The sequence below is a fragment of the Anser cygnoides genome, chromosome 2 (assembly GCF_040182565.1).
Source record: "Anser cygnoides isolate HZ-2024a breed goose chromosome 2, Taihu_goose_T2T_genome, whole genome shotgun sequence".
Taxonomy (NCBI): domain Eukaryota; kingdom Metazoa; phylum Chordata; class Aves; order Anseriformes; family Anatidae; genus Anser; species Anser cygnoides.
This window is the reverse complement of record NC_089874.1, coordinates 5,004,951-5,027,132: the sequence shown is the minus strand read 5'-3', so window position 1 is coordinate 5,027,132 and position 22,182 is coordinate 5,004,951. Positions and strand designations below refer to the sequence as shown.

The window sequence follows — 22,182 nt, the reverse complement described above, 5'->3', positions numbered from 1 at the left end:
ATCAGGTTGCTTACGTTCAACTTAGCTGAAGAGCACTGCGGAATCTATTGACAGCAGTGACTATACCTCTCTAATGACTGCAAAGATTGCAATGACCATAATGGAAACTCAGACGACAACACGATGATGCTTTCATGTTTAAACCTGTGAGCAGAGTCCCATCCATTCTGCTTTCAGCAACGGACTGTAATTATTGTCATCATAAAGCAGAGATTCATCATCCTTCCTTTCTTACATATGTCTTCGTAACACTAGCAATAAAATAAGCAGTGCATCATTTTTGGAGACCTTGAGCAATACAATTAATTTCAGGGAATGAAAAATGTGGATTGTTTCACTGGTAAGAGCTAAAGTTCCTCTGTTCATTGATTAAAACTGTCATTTTTTTCTTTTTCAACTTTCAGTTTCAATTTCTGGTAGGATGCTCTGTGCTTCAAAGCTAAACATGCAATCAGTAATATGGTAATCCAAAGCCCAAAACTGTTGTATTACACAGTCTTAGATTTGGCTTGACAGAATGTATCTTGTATTTACATTGATAAACTGGGTATCAAAGCATTTGCTCCTGTAGATATCAAAGGTAAAACACTAATATCAAACACAATTCCACTCCAGACCAGGAGGGTCTTTAAGCAGAGGTAAAACTATATAACACACCTAAGCAGAAGTAAATGACCAAACGTAATTTAATTACTTCAGTTACTTTTTTTTTTTTTTTTCCAAATCCAGAAAGCTCGGACGATTACTCACCTTCCACTGCCTTTTACAACTGGAAGAACTCCTGTAAAATTTAGTGGAAAGAGGAAATAGGGTACAAGTGCTCAAAGAGTTCGTATGGTCTGATGGCTGAGTATACACAGAACTGCAGGAGCACTAGGGTGAGAGGCTGGGTAGCAATTAAGACATAGTTAATGTCTTAATCAAGTAAACCCAACAGGTAGGATTTGTTTCCCTTTGCTTTAGGAACATCTATTCTAAATCTCAGCTCGCTTTGTGAAGAGATAGAGGCAGCTTGGGAGCATGATTCATCATCCTCTCTCACAGTTACTGATGGGATGAAACATCATCTGTCCCCTGACTTTAGATGGAGCTTAGGTAAAGACCTGTAGCTGTAGACTAAACATAGTGCTGATAAGGGAGGTAAATCCCTCTGGTATACACCTGAGAAGAGTCCTCCACTTCATAAGACATGCTGAATATATCTATTAAGTAAGCATAAATAACAAAGCTGAGCTCTTTTCTTTATATTGTTTGTATCATGGACTTCACTGCCATATGCTTCATGGCTGAAAAGCACTGAGGATCCTTTTAACAGTAGCCAATACCAGCTATAAAATTGCTCTCCTACCTGAAAAGACTGCAGAAAGGAATTGAAATAGATGAAGACAATCTGGGAAATGTCATCTTCACCAGGGTTGACGAAGAAAAGCATATATGTGATGCCTAGCAGAGGCAGAAGAACTAAAGTTGCCTTGACTGCTTTCCTGTGGGGAGGAAAGAGAAAACACAAGTGAGCAGAGGATAGAACTGTGTTACCTGAACAGATGTAGAATGACCCCCCCCAAACAAATCGCTCCCTAAGTGGAGAGGGGGCACAAGTCTGAGCAATTCAGAGGGATGAGAAGTACCTACATTAGCTGGAGAAGGAACTTAGGTGCCTCCTTAGATAGTTCATCTAAGGAGGCACATCTTGAACAGGGAGTAGCCAAGAAGAAACAAGGATTTCCTAAGACATAGCTGCTCAGGGCTGTCCAATATGTACAGTCACTGGAGGAAGGAACCGCTTTCAGAGCAAAATTCACATGTAAAATTCTGTCTAGTGTCTTAACACAGGTGCTTGGAGTTAGGGAGTACAAGTGCTCCCTGTAGGTACCTCCATCTCTCAGGGCATGCTGCTAGGGCGTTCTCTAAGGACAGCAGTAAAAGCCTCTATTTGCACAATGGCCAAATAATTCACGCATTCGAGCTTGACCCCATGGCCAAAAGGCTGGAGAGAGCTTAGCCAGGGGGACAGGGAAAGAATGTCAGCCTCCACTTTGAGTTGTGAAACCACAGGTGGGTTTGTGAAATAAGTTTCTGACCAGTGTCTGACCACTCGAAGAAAAGTGTTCTGGGAAAGCCTTTACCTTTGCATCCTGCTCTTTGTTCCCATACCCTGAACTCCAGGGGAGAGGTAGAAACCCTTTTTACATCCTTCTGTTTCTGTCTCTTCTTCCTCTGGAGAGTTTCTGTCTTATCTCCAGGGCTTGCATTAGGCTGAAAGTTTGAGATTCTTTGCAGGAGTGATTTCTTACACCTCAGGATAATAAGGTAGTAAATCCTGCACTGGGGCAGGACTGCTGTGTGGGTGAGACCTGCCCTATGCCCACCTTTTGATTCTGTCTGGAGTGTAAATGCTCACGCTCCCTGCAACATCTGTATCTCCAACACAATGGTTTAGGGCTGTCTTACAAATAATAAACAAGCAGATGGCGCACAAAGAAGCATAAGTTGTTATTAACAGAATTATCAGGGGCTAATCTTTATTATTGGGGTTGTAATAGTGTCTTGGGATGCCAGAAGCAAAACAACACTTTATTGTGCTAGATACTTTACAAAGACATAAGACTGCAATTTTGCTAAGTCTCTATAAATTTCCATAATAAGGTTGTAAAAGGTGGGTAAAGACAGGTAGGTAGGTAGGCACAAAAGCACTGTCAGTGTCAGGAGACAGTGACAGTTTTAACAAACTGGCTGCCACATTATTTAATACTTGCTTAACGAATGTTTGGAGTACTCAGCTTTAGAGCAGCAAGCCTTGCCCCAGGCTTTCCTGGAATTGTAAGGGTTTCTACTTAGGCTGTGAAAAAAAAAAAAAAAAAAAAAAAGAAGATTCCCTCACAGAGCTTGTAGGGAAGATAAGATCACCATCATCTATCTGTTCAAGGAGGAAGGCAGTTACTTTAGATTGCCTCAGAATCTAATATCTCTAATCCCCGCCAACTGCAGTAGGGAGTAAAATGTAATGAGATTTGAATTGTTGGTTGTATTTTTTTCATGCTAGTTTTAGTTTTATAGCATGAGGTTTGAGCATGAAAAGGGGTAATTTTTTTCCTCTTAATTTCTTATGAATTGTGCAGAGAAGAATCTGAACAAGAAAATCAGACCATTGCATTAACTTCACATTTGTGCCCAAGCCACAGACAGGAGTAAAAGGAAGGAACCAGGTAAAAGAACAAACCCCATTACTGCAGGAAAACTGCCTCCAAAGTCAAGAGCAGGATGATTTTAAGACATCAGGATTCAAGCCTCAACTTGATACACTGAGATTTTATCTAGAAATGATTTACAGGATTGTGACCAATATTACCCCACAAAAACTCAGCCATTTCTCAGAGTGAGGACCTGTCTGTCCATAAATGCTCCAAAACAGTGGCTCATGTTGCAGGACACTGCAAACAGTAAGACAGAAAAGGCACTCAGCATCTCCTGATCTCTAAGATTTTTTTTAGGACCGTTTGGGTCTGATCTAAGCCCACAAGGTTGCCAGAAGGCCACCTGCCTTCTACTGCCCGGGGCTAAACATTCCTGTCTTTTCCTTTCTACCACACTTGTGTTTGCGAGGTTGTACAGTCACCCAGCTCAGGAAACTGATCTGCCTCATAAGTAAAATATAAAAACATATATATATATGCAAATAAAATTGCATTAAAAAAATAAATAAATAAAATAAATTAAAAGGCACCTCCTAAATAGGTAACGATTTGTTGAGGATTAGTTCCCTGATGCAACCCACTGAGTGGTTACGCTACTGCTGGTACCAGCTGAAGAGGCACGAACACCTTTTTTCCCATAACCTTCAGTTTACAAATATCATTAAACTCTACTTTAAATGCCCGTATGTGCACAGTAATCATCAGCAATAATAATGCTATTGATTACAGGTGTGGTATGAGTGCTTTGGCCCAGGCTCTGTTCTTTAACTCCTGACTCTGGTAGGATCTTAGTATGAACATGGATCTTAATATGCACATACACGTGACTTATTGGGAAGTCTTGGTATTATTCTGCATCTACAAAGCTAGAAAATGAGACAGAGAAGCACTGATGCACCATATTAGCTTAATGAATGGTCTATTCCTCAGTGAGAGGAGTTATGACATTTATATCATATAATGCATATGCTTGTGCACATATAGAAATTGATAAAATTCCTATCCTCACTGACAGTTTGGATTTCATTGAAAAGGGGAAATTTCACACGTGCATTTAGGTAAATGCAAGCCTGACGGAGGTAAAGAGCTGGGGCCATGGCAGTGCACAGCTGTCTCTGTACCTGCATGCCCTGGCAGTTTCCATTGTTTAGATATCAAAATGGAGTGGACAGAAAGAATGGAGGCACACTTTAAAGAGAGCATGCAGAAATAAATACTGTGGACTAACTATAGGAGCTCAAGTGGAAAGAAGGACACCCTCTAAATCATAGTGGCATCTGGAAAGACAAAGACGGGACAAGGACAGGACAGGCAAGGCAGTTCTTTGAAAATACCATGAACAGCAAGAAGCACCAGCTGACTTACCTGTACTGTATTGTCTCTGAAGTGGTTGAAGCTCTCAGCTTTGTCATTAAAATCCTAACTATGTTAAATAGGAATACAAAATTTATCTGGAAAAGAAGGAAGAGAGAGGAAAAAATAAGACCAGTAAGTCAAACAGAGGCTTAAAGGATGAGATACACCTTAAAAGGCACATTTTGCAGTTCCAATCTGATCAAAACCAGCCTCTCAGCTTTATCACTGATTGCAACTGACTCAGAAGTTTACCAGAAATATGAGATTATGCAAGCAAATATCCAACAGCTAGTAATCCTTTCAAAACAGAAATTAAAATGTAGAACGAAACTAACAGTCCCAGCAAGTAACCTTATTTTTACACCCTTTTACTCCTTTCCTGGGTGCCACAAGGAGCTAAGGGTGGGATTTATTTGGATCTTTGCTTCTGGCTCTGGCTTGGCTTACTCAAGGCTCACTGTGCAGAGTATTGGCAGCTCTGTGCTGTGCTGACACAGAACACATCTGAAACCACCTTTAGGTTAGGTGGGGCTCCCAGGACCCATGGTGCAAGACTGCATTGCAGAGATCTGAATGTAACCTAGTCACACTGGACTCCCTTCAGATTCAGCGGAGTCCACTCATTGCACTCTACAAGAGATGTTTAAAATAGAGCAGATAAATCATTCCTGAAAAATGCATATTTTTTTTTCACTGTCATTAAAGCTGAAATGACAGATTTACCACTTCTATTTTTAATCTGCTGAGCAGGGTAATTATTATTTCTGTTACCATCTCAATGCTGAGAATTGAGATTTGCTCTAATTGCTGTTGTTGTTGCATATGCAAGAGAGTTTCTCAGACAAGTTTCCTTTCAGTGTAAACAGGAAAGAAAGAGAAAAAAAAACCTGAAAAGAGGATTGTGACTTGTAGACTGTGATCAGTAGAGGGATTTGGCACCTCGGAGCAAGTTTTGTGTTGCTTTCACCACAAAGAAGTGTAGCTTGCAATACATGGATCTATCTCAAGATTGTTGACGATGTACTCTGTCAGAACTGCCGAACTGTTATCTCAAGGCTGCTGAGGTCACAACCTAAGCTTGTGAGAAGACATTTATCAACATATTTATCTCTCATCTCCAGGGTCCCAGGGCTCCTGGCATTTTGTGGTCCGTGAATGGAACGACTCTGTGGCTGCCTTCCAGCTGAACACTGCAGCAGAGCTGCTAACACAAAGGTGTTCTCAGAATATGCTCTTTTTTTCCCCCCATGAAATGTGGTGTGTTTCAATGATTATGGTATCTTGGCATCCATCACATCATTCCCCATGGTTATTGTAATGTTATTTATAACAAATGGTGCAATAAGCACTCAAATAGACACTGGGAGACTGGCAGTGTTGGGAATCTTGTACATTAAATGCTTATTACGTGAGATACCAAAATGCTTCTCTAAGAGTTATGTGACATCTTTTGAAATGTTTTTCTTAGCAGAGCAGGGCCATAGGGAGCCTAAGAAATAAATAAAACGGTGCATGCAGCTTGTATACTTGCTCTTGCTGGAATTGTCTTTGTCATATTTAAGAGCGTGAAGTCAAACGGTTCTCGCTTTATTCTTCAGAGACAACAAACTGCTTCAAACCACTGGTTTGACGTGAATCTTAAACTCTTCACACTAGTGACTGCACCATTCCCTGGTAACACAAAGGGAATTGTTTCGAGAGAACCTACTGAAGGGCAGGTAGGCGGGGGTGTCCTTCACCCACAGAAAGAAAACTTTTGACTTTGAAATTAAACCACCAAATCTTGACGTTCTTTGTCAGCTCAGTCAGGTTTGGGTTACTTCCATTGAGGTTGCCAAAAAGGCACTGATCCAAAACTTGCTGCTTTTGCAATCACAATGGAAGGTGCCAGATGGAATTATAGACTATTAGGCAAGGGCAAGTTCCAAATATAAGCAGGACTAATCACATGGGATTAACATGATGAACTGGACTGGAGAAAGCATTTCAAGTTTCAGGAGTTCTAGTTTGATGTGACAGCAGAGAACTGGAAATTCAAATTGCCACAGGCTGCATCAGAAAAAACAGGGACTTTTATCTTCTTTGAAATTAAATTGCAGAAGTGATTCATCAGTCCAGAAGGAGAATTACTAGCTGAAAAGTTTGGGGGTTACTTCAGCAGAGATACTCTTATTCTATATAAATGAATTTGCTATTCTCACTCTTTTCCATGAGCTCCCCCATCCAAGGGCTGCTGAAAGAAAATGATGACATACATAAAGGATCTATTAATACTTCTCACCTAGATTTTCATGTTTATTTGCACACACTGATCCCTGGTGACTGTTGGCTTGTTTATCTGGTTGGCAGCATTAATTCTGACCGCCTCAGTTGATGCTCACTGTGTGCTAGGTGCCACCAAGAGCTGAGCATCCCAGTGGATGCCACAGGAGGGAGAGAACTCAGCTACCCCAGCACAGACCATAGCACTGATCGAGGTTCTTGCATAGCTAGGGACTACAGGTGGCACTGGTTCATGTGACAGAGCTGATAAGTGAGCAAATCTGTCTGTAACAGCAAAAAGAAGGAAGAATTTTAACTGGCTGCCCAGGTGTCAGAGGAAAGCCTGCTAGGGACTTTAAACCTATAACATTTACTGGGAGAGAGGAACACTGAGGCCAGGACAGGGGCATCGGTCACTGACCCTGAATTCTCTTCCCGGTTCTGGCCTGGAATATACTGCGTGTCCTTAGTCACTTGGGATGAAGTGTTTAAGCTCAAGGGTCTGAAGACAGAAACTAAAATCCACCTGCAGACATACTCAGTAAGCCCGAAGTCTGCATTTCAGAGTGACTGTCACCCTGACTGTTTGTGGTCATGTACTTGTCAGCAAGGTACGTGATTTGGCAAACATCTCATTGTTGTACTAATGTTTTCCTTCCTTCTTTTTTCCCCCCAATTCTCCTTTGCTATGGAAACTTTCAAATGATGGAGAGGATGCTTTATGTCTCATGACTGCAATAAAAGTGAGTAGCCTATGGCCCTAAGCTAGTTACCAACAGCTCCTTTAATAACCAGTGGAGACAAATAGCTGCTTTAACAATATAGTTCCTGCTGTCTATTTGGGGTGTTTACTTTTGTATGAGATTCCTCTCCCTCTTTGAAGCTCCTATTCATGGGACTTGCACAGACAAACCTGCTGGGACTGTATATATTATAGCGCTGTATTAGAGGGCTACCTTTAGTTGCCTAAAAACAGGCACTGAGGGTCACTTCTGGTGCCACTTCTGGTGCCATGCTGTATCCTACTATTTTAGAAGGGCAAGAACTTTCTAGAGGATCTATACCTTCCCTGCCAGACCCACATGAGGCTGACAGAGCATCTCTAAAGGTACTAAGCACCCATGTTTAGGTGAAAGGATCTCTCCTCCGAGTTAGGTGAAATACATCCTATCTTGATAGCCTTAGTGTTCCCCAATGGAACGGCTGTGAATATGAAGTCACACCGATTTTTGAAAAAGCATGAAGGGACCAAAGAAAACTGTCTAATGGTTGGTTACCTTAATCCATCTGGCACTTTGGTGCGACAGTAGTAACTGCTATTTACAGACAATCTGTCCCACTGCTCACCCATGGTTTCAGAAACACTGATCCCAAATTCCACCTTACCTAAATGCAGAAAGAGACTCAAACTTGGGAATTTTGTTTCCTACTCTGATTTTCATAAAGGGCTGCTGTATAAATAGTGAACCTGGATCCAAATTCCCCTGGATTATTAGGGAGGGTCCCAATATAAAGTCTGGTTCTAACTCCAGACCTGACATTTATTCACACAATTACACTTTGCTAACATTTAACAAACAAACTCTAAAATGCCTTTCAAAGCCCTGGCAGTCACCTAAGGATAAATGTCAGACCTGAGGCCCCATCATCTGATAACCCTGCGTACCATGATGTGTAAAGAGAGGGTGAGAAGTCAAACATTCAATGACATTGCCCAAGTGCTGTCCTAGCTTTCAGGAACAGGCTATTCTGAAATTTTTGAGGCAGGCATTAGAGAATTATCTCCGTGTCTCAATGAGCTTTTCTTCCCTGAACAAGTCTGACCTGAGTCTGATTAATACGATTATTTCTTAGTTTCATCTTTGCAACACCCTGTGGCAGGGAGTATCTCACTTTAACAGGGTGCTCAGCTGACGAGAGAGGAAAACCTGAAAAAAAAAGAAATTTGCCTGGAAAGCAGAGAGAGACCTGGTCCAAGAGAAGGAGGGGGTGCGGGAAATAACATGAGTATTTGATCTGTCTTTCCCCGCAAACTAGAATCCTTTTTTTTTTTTTTTTTTTTTTTTTTTTTTTTTTTTTTTTTGCAAGGGTTTGTTAACTGGGATGGGGTGGAGTCACTGGGTGAGGGAAGGGAGCATCCCGGGCTGGCTGGAAGGTACTAGAAAGATGAGTCACCTATATCTGTGTATCTCAGTCTGAGAGATGATGGCTGGGAGGCAAAGAGGATCAAGTCAGGAGAACCCTATGGTCTGTTCTATGCATAAAGTAAGGTTACAAACATCATTCGGATCTCCTTCTGGCTTTAAAAATGATGTGTGCAGGTTGTTCAAGGCTTGGCTTTTGCTTTCTCAGAGGGCTACACTTTCCATAGCTGTCACTGCTTCAGGAGAGGACATTAAGGCAGTTTTTGTCTCATGCACAAAGCTCCCGTTACTTGTTTCTTCCCACATGCTTCTTCAAGAAAAAAGAATAACTAATTCTTCCCAATTCCAGATTAGCTAATGAAGGAAGTAAAGTGATTTGGTCATGCCTACAAAGTGATTCCATCACAGTGAGGATAAGAAGAGTACAAGCATAAGGAGCTGAGTCAGATTTGCCCCACCTCAATTCAGATTATTACTAGACAGCTGTTTATCTGAAACTCCATTTATATTTGTTGGGGGAGAAACAGGCACTTTTCAACAAGTGTTTTGGGATAAATAGTGCTTACACTTGAGCCAGTTGCCCACACAGTCTTCCATCTGAAGTGCTATTTCAAATCATCCAGGGGTACCCCACCTGAGTTTTGACTGAACGAATGTGGCTGTGTCTACTGAGGGTCTAAAATGTTTTGAGATGCCAGCATCAAGGTTTCCCTTTTGACTCCATTTGTGTTTCTCTGGGAGATCTTTAAGACTCGGAACAGGACAACATCTCAAAGGCAGACTTTAGCAAACAAGAAATTGCAGGGCAAAAGATACAAATGTGGTAACAATTAAATACTTTTTTTTTCTTTTTTTTTTTTTCCCTAGTTTTGCCTACTAGAAACACATTTCAGTGTGTTCAGTTTTAATGATTTCTTTTAAAACTACATTCCTTCATTTCAGAAAGACATTTGTCTCATTTGCACCTATTAGTAGCACTCAGAAAGGTCTAATCTGAAGACAAATTTTCAACACAGGATCAGATGGATTTCATTGCCCATTTTTCTGCAGCAGTTCTGATACCACAACTCACAGGGATGAGCTTAATTCATAGCTTGAGTTCACTCTGGACAGAGACATAATCAAACAGGAAAGAGGCTGCTGTACATAGCTTGCAAAAGCTGAAGTCTCTGAAAGGAAAATGGAGCTATTTTGTCAGCTGGAGCAGATTCCCACATTTCTAATGACTACCAGAATGATTCTGATTTACAAGCAAAGTAGAACAAAACACAGGTGGTTATTCCGTATATATATAGCCTACATATATATAGTAACATTTCAAGGGAAGAAAGATCTTACCATCATGATATGAGTTTTTCTAGAGAAAAAAAAAAAAAACAACAAAAAAAAACAACTCTTTCTGTATCTAGCAAAGTACACTATTATTTGTTAAGGACGGTCTTGTTATTATTGGAGCTCTGTGTCAACAAATTAATTTCTCGCAGAATTGGGCAGCTCTAACAAAACATCAGTTCCATAAATGAAGGCTGATGAATGGGTATTTAAGAGAAGTAATGTTGACAGGCAGTACATCATTTTTATTCATCTTTAATCTGACTTGACATTTTTATTAATTTCTGTTTATACAACACATTTGCCGCTTCATAATGGAAAAGATAACTAAGGATTTCCCTCTTGATATGCATTCATAGATAAAATTAGTCCAAAGGACAGGTCTTGAAGATAGCATAAAGCAACTTATTTCTTATTCTCCTACTGTTATTTATGACGTATCAAGAATATCCTTATTGCTGGAATAAGACCCTCTCCAACTACAGCTGGGAAAGAAGTAGCTTTCTTTACTTGCCAGGGCTTTGGAGGTTTATTGTTTCCTTTTCCAAATTGGGATGAAAAGTCAAAGCTTCAGAACGGCTTTATAAGTCAATGATCCAAAAAGCACTTGGACCACCTGTTTCAGAAGAGATCCGTTTTAATCTGAATATTCAAACCCAGAAGCCCTTTTGAGCTAAAACAAACTTTTCAGTGAAAGATTTTGGTCATAAACATTTTCAGTCATAAAAGCCAAACTCCATCTGAGAGGAAATTTGTCTCCCTTAATGAGATGAAATAGCCAAAATATTCCAAGAAGAACAAAAGAGGGAACTCTGAGTATTTGCAATTTTTGTTAAACTCAAGAGCTTATATGAGAAATATTTATGCTCTCCTGAGAGTTTAATTGACAACTAGAGTTTATTTTGCTCATTTCTGCTGGGCTTCCTATTTTAAGCTACACAGTAAGTTTGTACTTTTGTGGTTCTGAGAATGTTTGCTCCTCCTCTTTACTCCCAGGAAATGTAAATATTAATCTACTTAGACTTATGCATTGATAGATAAACCAGCACTTTTATGCTATGTGGTAAAATCTACCCCAGGATCAAATAACCCAAATTGGTATTAGAACAGTCATCTTAGCTGGAGCATTATATACCGTCATCCTGACCTCAAATGAATAGGCTGCCAGTTTATTAATGCCTCTTTTTAATTGTTGTATCATACTGTCCTGACATGATTCTCAAATAGGGCCTCTTAGTACTAGAGTTCCCCTCCTAAAGGTCACAGGTACCGTAATGACTCCTTTAGGAACACAACAAAGAGCTGGAAAATGCAGAGTAATGAGATGTCATTAAGAGGAGCAGGGCATAATACAATAGATGGTCAGGAACGGGGAGAATTGTGGATGAGTGTCCCTAGAGCAGCAGTGAAAGACCAACTCTCCAGGCAAGCATAGCAGGACTACACATCCTGAAGACTGTATGGGACGGAATAGTGTTTTGGTGGGGAAAGGAGAGAGCAGTGGATGAATGGACACCTTCCTTACCTAACATCTGTGTTACACATGACCACACTGACCCTTGCCTTCACCCATGCTGTCATCTAAACCCAAGTACAAATTCTACCCCAGCTGCAGCTGGGGTGAAACCAATTCACTAGAGCCCCGCATCATGCATGATCATGCCCACAGCATTTTTTCCAATCTTATAACTCCGTCTGTGATCCTCACACTGCTCTGCCAGGACATCTGTCTCTCCTGAAATGTCTTGTATTCAAGAAGCTTTGCTAAAGGAACACACTGTAGGTCATTCCCAAGTCAAGTCACCCACCGTGGAGTCCCCAGTTCCAGATTACTCAACAGGGCTTCTCTCCGAGGTTCACCTGACAAACCAGGGGCACACTGAAGGTTTAAATACCAGTAAACACATATACAAGTAAGAACAACAATATGCCTGGGTGTCCCTCAACAGCCAAATCACCACCCCAGTGCACTGGAGGTGACCAAAATGACATGACAGCCTAAAACACAGGCACGTTGCTGTGAACGATCCACCTGTTAGTTCCAAGTTGCTATGTGTTCAAGAGAAGACTCAAGAGAGAGTCTTCTTCCAAAGAGTAATCATCCAATATCTTGCTGATGAAATGTAATTTCCTAGCTGGAAAGTATGCTGAGTACAGGGAGAGACTTCACAGGATGAATTTCAGAGAATTTTTTCTGGGCAACTGTTCTTGGTCATATGAATTTCTTATTGGCTGTGGAACATGTCTCATGAACAGAAATTTTAGAACAGAGAGACACTGCAGGTATATACATGGCATTGGACACCTCGATTTTTTGATCCTGAAGACACCATTGACTCCAGAGCCACAGAACTTAAGCAACAGGAAGGGAGAAATAGCAACAAAAGCAGAACTGGAGATAAATTCTTGATGAACTCTAATCAAATTAGCATATTATCTCTATCCTAGGAGTAAGTAGCTATGACAGCATGCTTGCAAACTAGTGAAAATGATGATAAATGTCTTGTAAGAAAAATTCAGGTATGTCACAAGTTTGCAAGTCATGGACTACAATCTTGTTAGCAGTGGAAGAACATGGAAACTGTAGAGACGAGGAAATAAAAAAAATCAATAGGAAAACTAAATTAATCTGCAATCCAGGGGCTGAGAAAAAACATAAGCTAGTTAGGAAGCAGAAGGCAAAATGAAAATGATAGATCAATAATAATAAAAATGGAAGAAAAATTCTGAGTCTCAGGAAACAATGATGCTGAATTGGAAGCAAAAGTGGGAAAAGAGTCAGCGGAAACTAATAAAATATTCAGAGAAGCAATTATATCAGCAAGAAAGATGTTTGCAAAGAACTAGGGGATGCTTTTCAGAGAAAACAAAAATGAAATGCATATAGATGCATACATAGGCGCAATGCTTCTATATATAAAATGGCAAATGAACAAACCATTGTGACTTTTTTTAGAACATCAAAATAAAAGGAACTTTAGCAATGTGGATTGCAAAATTGTGAGTGGAGCATTATAGTCAAGCAAAAAGAAGTGAAGATTATGACGCACTACAAATTTTATCTGATTGGACAATATCAGAAAGGGAAGGATTCCATAAATATTGGCTTTTGCCTAACAAAGCTATACCCCTTACCTGCAGTACATTTAAAACATATCAGAAAAGGATGTGCATAAGAGAATGGCGGAAAGATGGTTGTGCTCTTCAGAACTGTAAGTGCATATGTGGTGTTAGGATAATCATTCAAAAGCACAGAGCAGCACATTTCAAGGAAAAAAAATGATGTACTAATACAGTAAAGTAACATTGCACTGATAAACTAGGACAAAGAATGGGAATAATTATTGAGTCAAATCCTATAGATATTGCAAACAGTTGTATTGACACATCCTTTGCAGTAGTGGGAAATAGACTCTCAGGTAAATTGTTTAAATTGTTACTATTCCTTTAGTTCTATTGGAAGACAGTTAATAAATGTCATGAACCTTGTTCTTGTAGCTTAAACATATTAATGGTAATTTATGATCATTTGCTTTATGTCAATAATATTATTAAGCTTAGGTAAGTCAACTCTCCTCTGGGATGTATTTCAAAAAACAAACAAACAAAAAGAAACAAAACATATCAGGTTTCTGAAAGGAATTTGAAATTTCTCCAAAGGCTCCTATAGAAATTTGGCTGTTATAAGTTTGGAGGGAAGAGCATCAGATATAAGATTACAAGAAATAAAAGGTAGGAATGGAATCTATAGTAGTCTGTTTTCTCAACAGAGAGAAGCTAGTAGTGGATCCGTGCTGTTCATTGTAGACCTTAACGATTTAGGGAATGAAGAGCAGGCTGACAGTTTATTAGTGATATTGAGCTACTCAGGGTAGCAAAAATAAAAGCTGATTGCAAAGATCTGTATAGGGTCTTACAATACTAAGTGACCAGGCAGTAACACGACACATGAAATAACATGATATAAAGCTAATGCAACGGGGCAGTAAAGCAATCTTAACTTTACATGACAAGTTATGAGCTCTATGTATTTTAATTCAGGAACAAAATGTTGGAATTATACTAGCTAGCTTCCTGAAAACTTCATCTCAGTTCCCAGTGCTACTCAGGAAAAGAAACAAAAAATGTCTAGAATTACTGAGAATGAAAGACAATAAAACAGAGAACAGGATACTGCTATAAAAAGCCATTTGTATGGCCACACCTTGAGTACTGTGGCAAGCTTTGGTCTTGCCACCACAAAATAATAGAATGGTTTGGGTTGGAAGGGACCTTACGGATCATCTAATCCCACCCCCCTGCCATCGGCAGGGACCCCTTCCAACAGCCCAGGCTGCCCCCAGCCCCATCCAGCCTGGCCTTGGGCACTGCCAGGGACGGGGCAGCCACAGCTCCTCGAGGCAGCCTGGGCCAGGGCCTCACTGCCCTCATAGTGAAGGATTTCTTCCTAATATCTAGTCTAAACCTACAATTTTTTAGTTTAAAGCCATTACTCCTTGCTCTATCACTCGACTCCCTGACCGAGAGTCCCTCCCCAGCTCTCCCACAGCCACCTTTAGGCCTTGGCAGGCCACTGCAAGCTCTCCCTGAAGCCTTCTCCTCCCCAGGCTGAAAAAACCCAGCACTCTCAGCCTCAAATTCTACATCGTTACTGATTAGCACATCATGAAGACCACATGTCAGCTGTCTCTTTGTCAAAATTCCACATTATTATATAGATGAGCCCACTTTCTTAAGGACACTTCACTCTTCTACAGTACTTGTCATCCAGGGATCTCAAAGCATTTTACAAAGGAAGATAAGTGTCATCAAGCTCGCTTTTTAGCTGGGGAAACTGAGACCTAGAGCAGAAATATAACTTGTCAAAAGCAAGTAGCTGATGAAGGCAGAGATAGAAGTAAACTTCAGGTCTTCCCATCAGCTCATCCACTTCTGGCAGCAGTTAATTGATTGTGGTGAATTATTTTCAACTAGCCTCAAATGCAGAGGTTAGAAAACTGTTCAGTTCTCAAGTATAAGGAAAAAGAATCTATTAAAGCTGAATGGAAGGTCTGAAAAAAAACAACCCACTAAATATCTGATCTGTCTGAAAAAATGAAAATTTAATACAGTCTTAGCTCTGAGCAACTTTGCAGAATGGTTCATATCTGGGGTCAGTTCACTCTACAGTTATTGAGAAAAAAGCAGCTCAATTAACCGTCTCTGGTAACTGTTCTCTGAGGTTCCTCCTCTGATCTTGCTGTGTTTTCATGGTTCACCAGTTCTTTGACAGGGATTACATTTAAAATTGCACATAAGAAATGTATTTTTCTTAATAAATTCAGGCTGAATTTCAATTCCCTGGCTTGCAGTTCCAGCCCTTTGCCCTTTCTTTACCTTCAGACAGAGATGTATGATTAAAATTTGGTTATGCCACTCTGAGGAAAGATACCTTAGTAATAAAACAAATAAACAAGCAAGCAAGCAAACAAACACTAATTTGAATGGAAAATAACTAATAGAATATCTTTTCCTAGTGCTATCAGAAACTGAATTTCAAAGTATTCAGAGGACTGGATCTGTCCTGGGATATGCTCAAGCCAAAATCCATTTAAGAATTAAACAATAAAGAATAATTAAGTGCATTTTCTCCCTCACAACTTTGGTCACAGGTATCTAGCACAAGATACGGGATCAGAACGTATACCCAGTTTCCTTTGTCTCTGAAAATGTTTCCTCATTTATAGTGCAAGTCAATGTTCAAGCTTCTTCTAAAGACAAGTAGGAAAGCAGTAGGACAAATGTCTTCTGCATTATTCAAAGTCCTCATAGCCTGAGACATAACAGAGAATAATATGGTTTAATGATGAGCTTGAGTACTGGTTACATCATGAAAAATGCTTTATTCTTAGTCAACCTGCATTTTCCTCAGGGGGATCAGAACTCCTGCGTGATCTGTTTCTCGGTGTTATTCTGACTTGGTCTGCAACAGTCCAGTGCACAGAGGCAAAGAAATGAGAAATCAAAACCAGTGGAAATGATTTTTGACAGATTAAATCCTGTCTTTTAAAGAGGATCAGGATCTTTAAAAAGTTTTTAGACCTCTGTAACTGAGAATATTTACCAACGAGAGCTCTCTAATCATATTGCCACAGGCTGGTAGAGTATAGCCTCTTGAACACAAAGATGCTACCTTTGTCTAACAAGGAATCAAAACTCAGATGGATGTACACTGGGCACTTGGCTCCCAACTAACCAAAAATACAATTCTCTGCATTAGTTAAAACTTTCTTTGTGGGTAAAACCAATTTTAATGGCCACAGGCTGAGTGCTTGCATGTGGACTGGTAATTTAATGGAGTTTTTAAACTTGTAACTTCTAGTCTGAATCCAATTTTGGAAATAACATCAGTTTATTCTAGTAATGTTCATGTCTCTGTATCTTCCCAGCAGTGCACCGGTTCTCTCCCAGTCATCATGCAAGTTCTTTGGTAAGACACAACGTTCAGCTTATCCAACGTTTTTAATTCATTAGTTCAGATCCAACTCACTGCTGTGACCAAAAAAGATCACAGAGAGAGCTGTATTGTTTTCCAAATATCTTTGCGCCCTCCATTTCCCATGGCCATCATTCACTAGAGGGAAGAGAAGAGCAGGCAGCTGGATTCAGCACTTCGCCCCCACCTTTGTTAAGGTAGAAGCATACTGACATGCTTGTGGGAAGATATTTGACTATGTTGCCATGGTACATCGCAGACATCAAATTTCAGTGCTTTTAATCCAGCACTTTTCATAGCACCCTTGAAAGGGTCAGTAACTCCAATAACAACAAGTTATACTTGATTCACTACATATGATTTAACTTGCATAACTATCATAAAAAGAGCCTGACAAGTTACTTTAAAACATTGTAAAACCATGCATCTTTAATTATAAGCATGAGACTCAACTGTTGTTAAAAAAAAAAAAAGGCACACTCTGGCAATCAGGGTGTATTATAACATTTCTTTATAACATATCTCTTTATAACCAAAAGAGTTTTCATATTCTCCTTTTAAAATAAATTTCCCTAGAGCTCTCTTCCTTACCCAACAGTACTCCCCAACAGAGGTAATCATATGGAAAGTGAAGAAAGGGCTTGCCCTCATGTGATTTGTCTAAATTGTACCAGCTGCTCTCCACCCCACAGTGCAATTACTGTTGTTACCACATTAGTGCTTTAATTAGAGCTCCAGTGCAGGCTAATGTGGAAAGGTTTGATATGTCAGGTTGGTTGGGTCAGGGTGATACATTTAGGGTATGCTCAGGTCTTGGTTTGGCTTAAAGGGTTTTCAGGGCTGCTGTAAATTACAGGTAGATAAAGTGATCTGTATACGAAGAACCTCCAACTGTGCATCTATTTTTCAGTCCTTTTTGTTATTAAGTAGAAAGGGCTATTCTGGGGACAGCAAAGTTATTCTCCTGATTCTGAGCTACCTATGCTCTCTGCCAGAAATGACATCAAAGAATTTTAAAGATCTTGTTGATTGCTAGAGAGATGCAAAGGGGCTGTGGTAGATTCACAGTTCTGACCTCCAGGCCATGATGTAAAAACTACATGCTTTGAGTACTGCAAACTTACTAACTTGTGTTCTCTAACACAAGTTAGATTTGTATGTGAGTTAGTCTCTATATCAGTGAGTTAATTCACCGTGAGGCTGTTTGTGCTTTTGGGATGGCTCTCTTGGTAGCACACAATTATATTGTGTGTCACACTGAATATCTTTCTCTCCGTAGAACGTAAAGAAAAGATTTTTTTACATAAAAACAGACTCCTACTACCTTTTTTCTCTTTTCAGCTACACACAATATGATCTGTTTGCCTCATCTTAACAATTAATTCAAAAACTAATTCATCCGTTTTTAGGTTAGGAAACATTCAGATTAGTAGCTGGCTTCCTAGGTAACAGAGAAGTTGTTTTCATGGTGAATCACATGAAAAGCACAGATCTGACAAGGTGAGAGCTCAAGGCTTCTTAGCCTTGAAAAAGCTGACAGTGGCTGCCTGTTCTGAAGCATTTACGCTTTCTCCATGGAGGTTGGAGCAGCATACTCCAACATCTATACCCACTCTTCGTTCCCTAAGTTCCCTCCAGTGAGCCCTGGGAATTCCCTGTCAGGACATCTGCCTTCTTCCTATCTGGCTTTTACTGCAAAGGGGTGAAAGAAGAAGATCATTTTTTTGCAGCATTGTTCTTTCTAATAACATTGATCTGGCTGATCCACACCCAGTATTTTCTGGGAAAGCATCACTGAATTTTAGTTGAAGGTTCCAAGTAGTTTATGAAAAAGCTTCCTTCGTTCTCTGCCTGCTGTTGGCTGGTACAGAGGACAGAGTGTTGGCTAAACAGATAAACAGCTTGTTAACTGTGGGCGGCAATGAGAAGAAAAGTTAAAAAGAGGAAGGCTAAGGAACAAATACATGGCAATAATGGGAATGGAGAAGGTGTAGATGGCTATACAATGAAATGCAATTCCTTATGACAATTATTACATTTTTTTTAAATCAACATGGATGAAAGAAGTGCCCTAGTTCTCAAGAGCTCAAGTGGAGAAGCAGATGTTACAGCACACCTCCTATTTTTGAACATTTTTCCTTCTTACATCTCAAAACATTTTACAAAAGAAGGCAAACAGCATTACAGAAGGAGGAGAAAAGAACGGCCTGAGGTCAAGGAAACAACCAAAAACAGATCACAGCAATTTTGACTTGCAGTGTTAGCTACTGTGGTAACTGCAGAGAGCAGCTGAAGATGTTTGACCTTTCTGTGTTTTATTTTATATGAAAGTAGAAGTGGAACATCACAGGTGCCTATCAAAATATCCCTCAATTGAAGATGGCAGTGTCCTTCCACCCACATAAATCCTTACCAGAAGAACAAGAATCACTGGCCCTTGATATATGTAGTCGATATATTTCCCTGGCTCTTTTCCAAACCAGCATCTGTAAGAAACAAAACAAATGAGAGAAACATTTATAAAGGGGAATGCAGTTCTTCTAGACAGGTTGTAATATCAAGGACATGATGGAGAGACTTTCCCTTATGCTCTAAGTTGTATAATTATGTACATAATCAGCAAGTGATTGAGTTTTCTGCTACAAAGCCTTCTTTTGTTTGGACACAGGTCTGAGCCTCATTTTCTCCTCCCATCAGACAATTCATGTTCCCATCCTGTAGTTGGCTATTGACTATTCAATTATTTCCAAGAAATGTGAGAACCTGCTATAAGGAGGATGCAGAAGATGTAACCTGCTGCATCTGAAAAAAGGGATGAAAGAAATATTCTTTGTAAGGAAAAAAATCTGTTACTTACTGCAGCGCTCAAAGACCCTTCAGTTCCAGAAAGTAAGGGCTATTAGAGCAAATGTGTCTCAAGTTGCAAGGAAATGATGGCTAAATAAGGTACTGGATGAAGAAGGAGTTCATCCCATTGGCTTTGAACGAAGCTGTTGACTACCAAATCCAGCATACAGTAAAAAGACATTATCTGAAGGTAGCAAATACTTGATGCAACATTACTAAAATGGAATGAATTTAGGTTAAGTGAAAGCACAGGTAAACCACAGGACTTCAGATGAGCAGAGAGCCTCGATGTTTTATGTGTTACTGACTGCTGGCTTGACTTTCACTTCTACGAATTCCAAATGTTTTTCTCCCTGCTTCGTTATACAATAGATGAGTCATAGAATCATAGAACCATAGAATATCATGAGCTGGAAGGGACACCCAAGGGTCATCAAGTCCAACTCCTGGCTCCACACAGGACCACCCAAAAATCAAACCACAAGTCTGAGAGCGTTGTCCAAATCCTTCTTGAACTCTGGCAGACTTGGTGCCGTGACCACTGCCTTGAGGTTGCCCAACCACGCTCTGGGTGCAGAACCTTTCCCTAACACCCAGCCTGACCCTCCCCTGTCCCAGCTCCATGACGTCCCCTCGGGTCCTGTCGCTGTCCCCAGAGAGCAGAGCTCAGCGCCTGCCCCTCCGCTCCCCTCATGAGGGAGCTGCAGGCCGCCATGAGGCCTCCCCTCGGCCTGCTCTGCTCTGGGCTGAACAAACCAAGGGACCTCAGCTGCTCCTCACACGTCTCCCCCTCTAAAACCTTCACCATCTTTGTAAACCTCCTTTGGACACTCTAATAGTTTTATGTCCTTCTTATGTTGTGGTGCCCAAAACTGCACACAGTACTGGAGGTGAGGCCGCACCAGCACAGAGCAGAGCAGGACAATCCATTCCCTCAACCGGCTGGCAGTGCTGTGCTTGATGCACCCCAGGGTACAGTTGGCCCTTTTGGCTGCCAGAAGCTTGTGCTTTCACAGTTACCCATACAGGGAATCATAAATCAGTTATACTTCTGTCAGTAAATTAATCAGAAGCAGAGGTCAGGCCTGGACTCAATGATTTACACCATTATATTGTACAGCTTTGGCCCAGGCCAAACAATAGCTAACTCCCAAACAATTCCTGGGGAACAATTTTGGAGTTAGTAGGAGCTAGAGAACCTTCCCAACAGACCACAGCTGCCCTGATTTGGGGGCCAAGAGAGTTTAGTAATATGGATGTGAATCAGTCCATGCTATTTGGACTCCAGCCCCAGTAATGATTCCAGGCTCATCTAATTTAATATTACAGATATAGCCATGATATACAGATACATCCTGGATACTGGTTCCACCAAGCAGAGACAACTTTGCTGTCATAATGCCATAATGCCTTGAGGTTTAAGTCATTGGAGATCCAGATCTTGTTCCACAGGAAGCAGATTTTGGAGTTCAAGTGTATGAGGGTTTTTTCCCCTTTGTGGATGCCACATAACAAGTCTACAAAGCAATAAATGATGTCTCCTCTGTGTTCGTTTTGTCATTAAAGATAAGGCTAATGGTTCTGGAGACACGAAAACAAGGGCAGCGCCTGAGCTAAGAAGGCCATGAATGTTGGTGCATATTTTCACTTTTACAAAAATTCAAGAAGTAATACTTGTTGACTCAAGGAGGTTGCAACCTGTAAGACAGGACATCAGAAGTAGATAAGGTAATAAAATGAGATAAGGAAAGCTATGGTTCAGTTAGAATTAGTTTCAATCACATAATGTCCTCAAAACACATTGCTTGTGTTTTACAGAAAGATAGATGGAGCATTTGCTCTTTGCAAAATGCTCTTATTGCCCTGAATGTACAGAAATTATTGGGATATGCATCAGGGTTCTAGGAGTACAATTCAGTATCACACAGTTTTTGCCTTTCCTTGATTTAGTTTTTTAAGGTCCAAATGAATCATAGGGCTTTGAATATTTTGTAAATAGAAAACACATCTGTTATTCCCTGGTGCACTGACCGCAAATTAATGTAAATTCATAATTTTGCAACTAATTTTCCAAAATTTGGCAGTGAGAGCAAGACTTGGAATAAGATACTTCCTATAGCCTATTTATCATCCCTGAATCCCCAGAACAGCTTTAAAAGAATGAAACTTTTTTTTTTTTTTTTGTATTAGAGAGATGGAATGATATGAAGAAAAATGATGTCTAAGATATGCCGAGGCAGGAAACACAACTCTCCAGAACTTGCAAGACCTAGGTTTAAGAGATATTTTTGAAGGGCATTTCAAGAGAACTACTATAGATTGCCTGAAACTTAGAGAACCAAGAGCTATTAGAAGAGGGATTTCTGCAAAGCTGGAAGAGGAATCCAAATGGGACTGATAAGGGACTGAGACATTTGACAGAACTTTGTGAGCCAGAAGAAGTCCACAGAAAATTTGGAAGAGAGGTTATAGAGCACAAATGAGGTTAAATGGCAAAGGTTGCTCACTGCTCTCTGGAATTAAAATATTGCTTAACTGTAAGATCATATTGAAGAGAAAAATACTAATATTT

The 22,182-nt window shown here is 40.2% G+C and overlaps 1 protein-coding gene across 5 annotated transcripts in view; it reads right to left on the bottom strand.

Annotated features, from left to right (window-relative positions):
- CRHR2 (corticotropin releasing hormone receptor 2) overlaps window positions 1-22,182 on the bottom strand; it is a 156,728-nt gene that overhangs the window by 14,467 nt on the left and 120,079 nt on the right. For all 5 annotated transcript variants that reach the window (XM_066991399.1, XM_048062354.2, XM_048062352.2 and 2 more), the window contains 3 exons: window positions 19,177-19,249; window positions 4,560-4,645; window positions 1,349-1,484 (listed from right to left, as the gene is read on the bottom strand). In XM_066991399.1, the coding sequence (XP_066847500.1) occupies window positions 1,349-1,484; window positions 4,560-4,645; window positions 19,177-19,249 (295 nt within the window). The remainder of the gene's footprint in view (window positions 1-1,348; window positions 1,485-4,559; window positions 4,646-19,176; window positions 19,250-22,182) is intronic.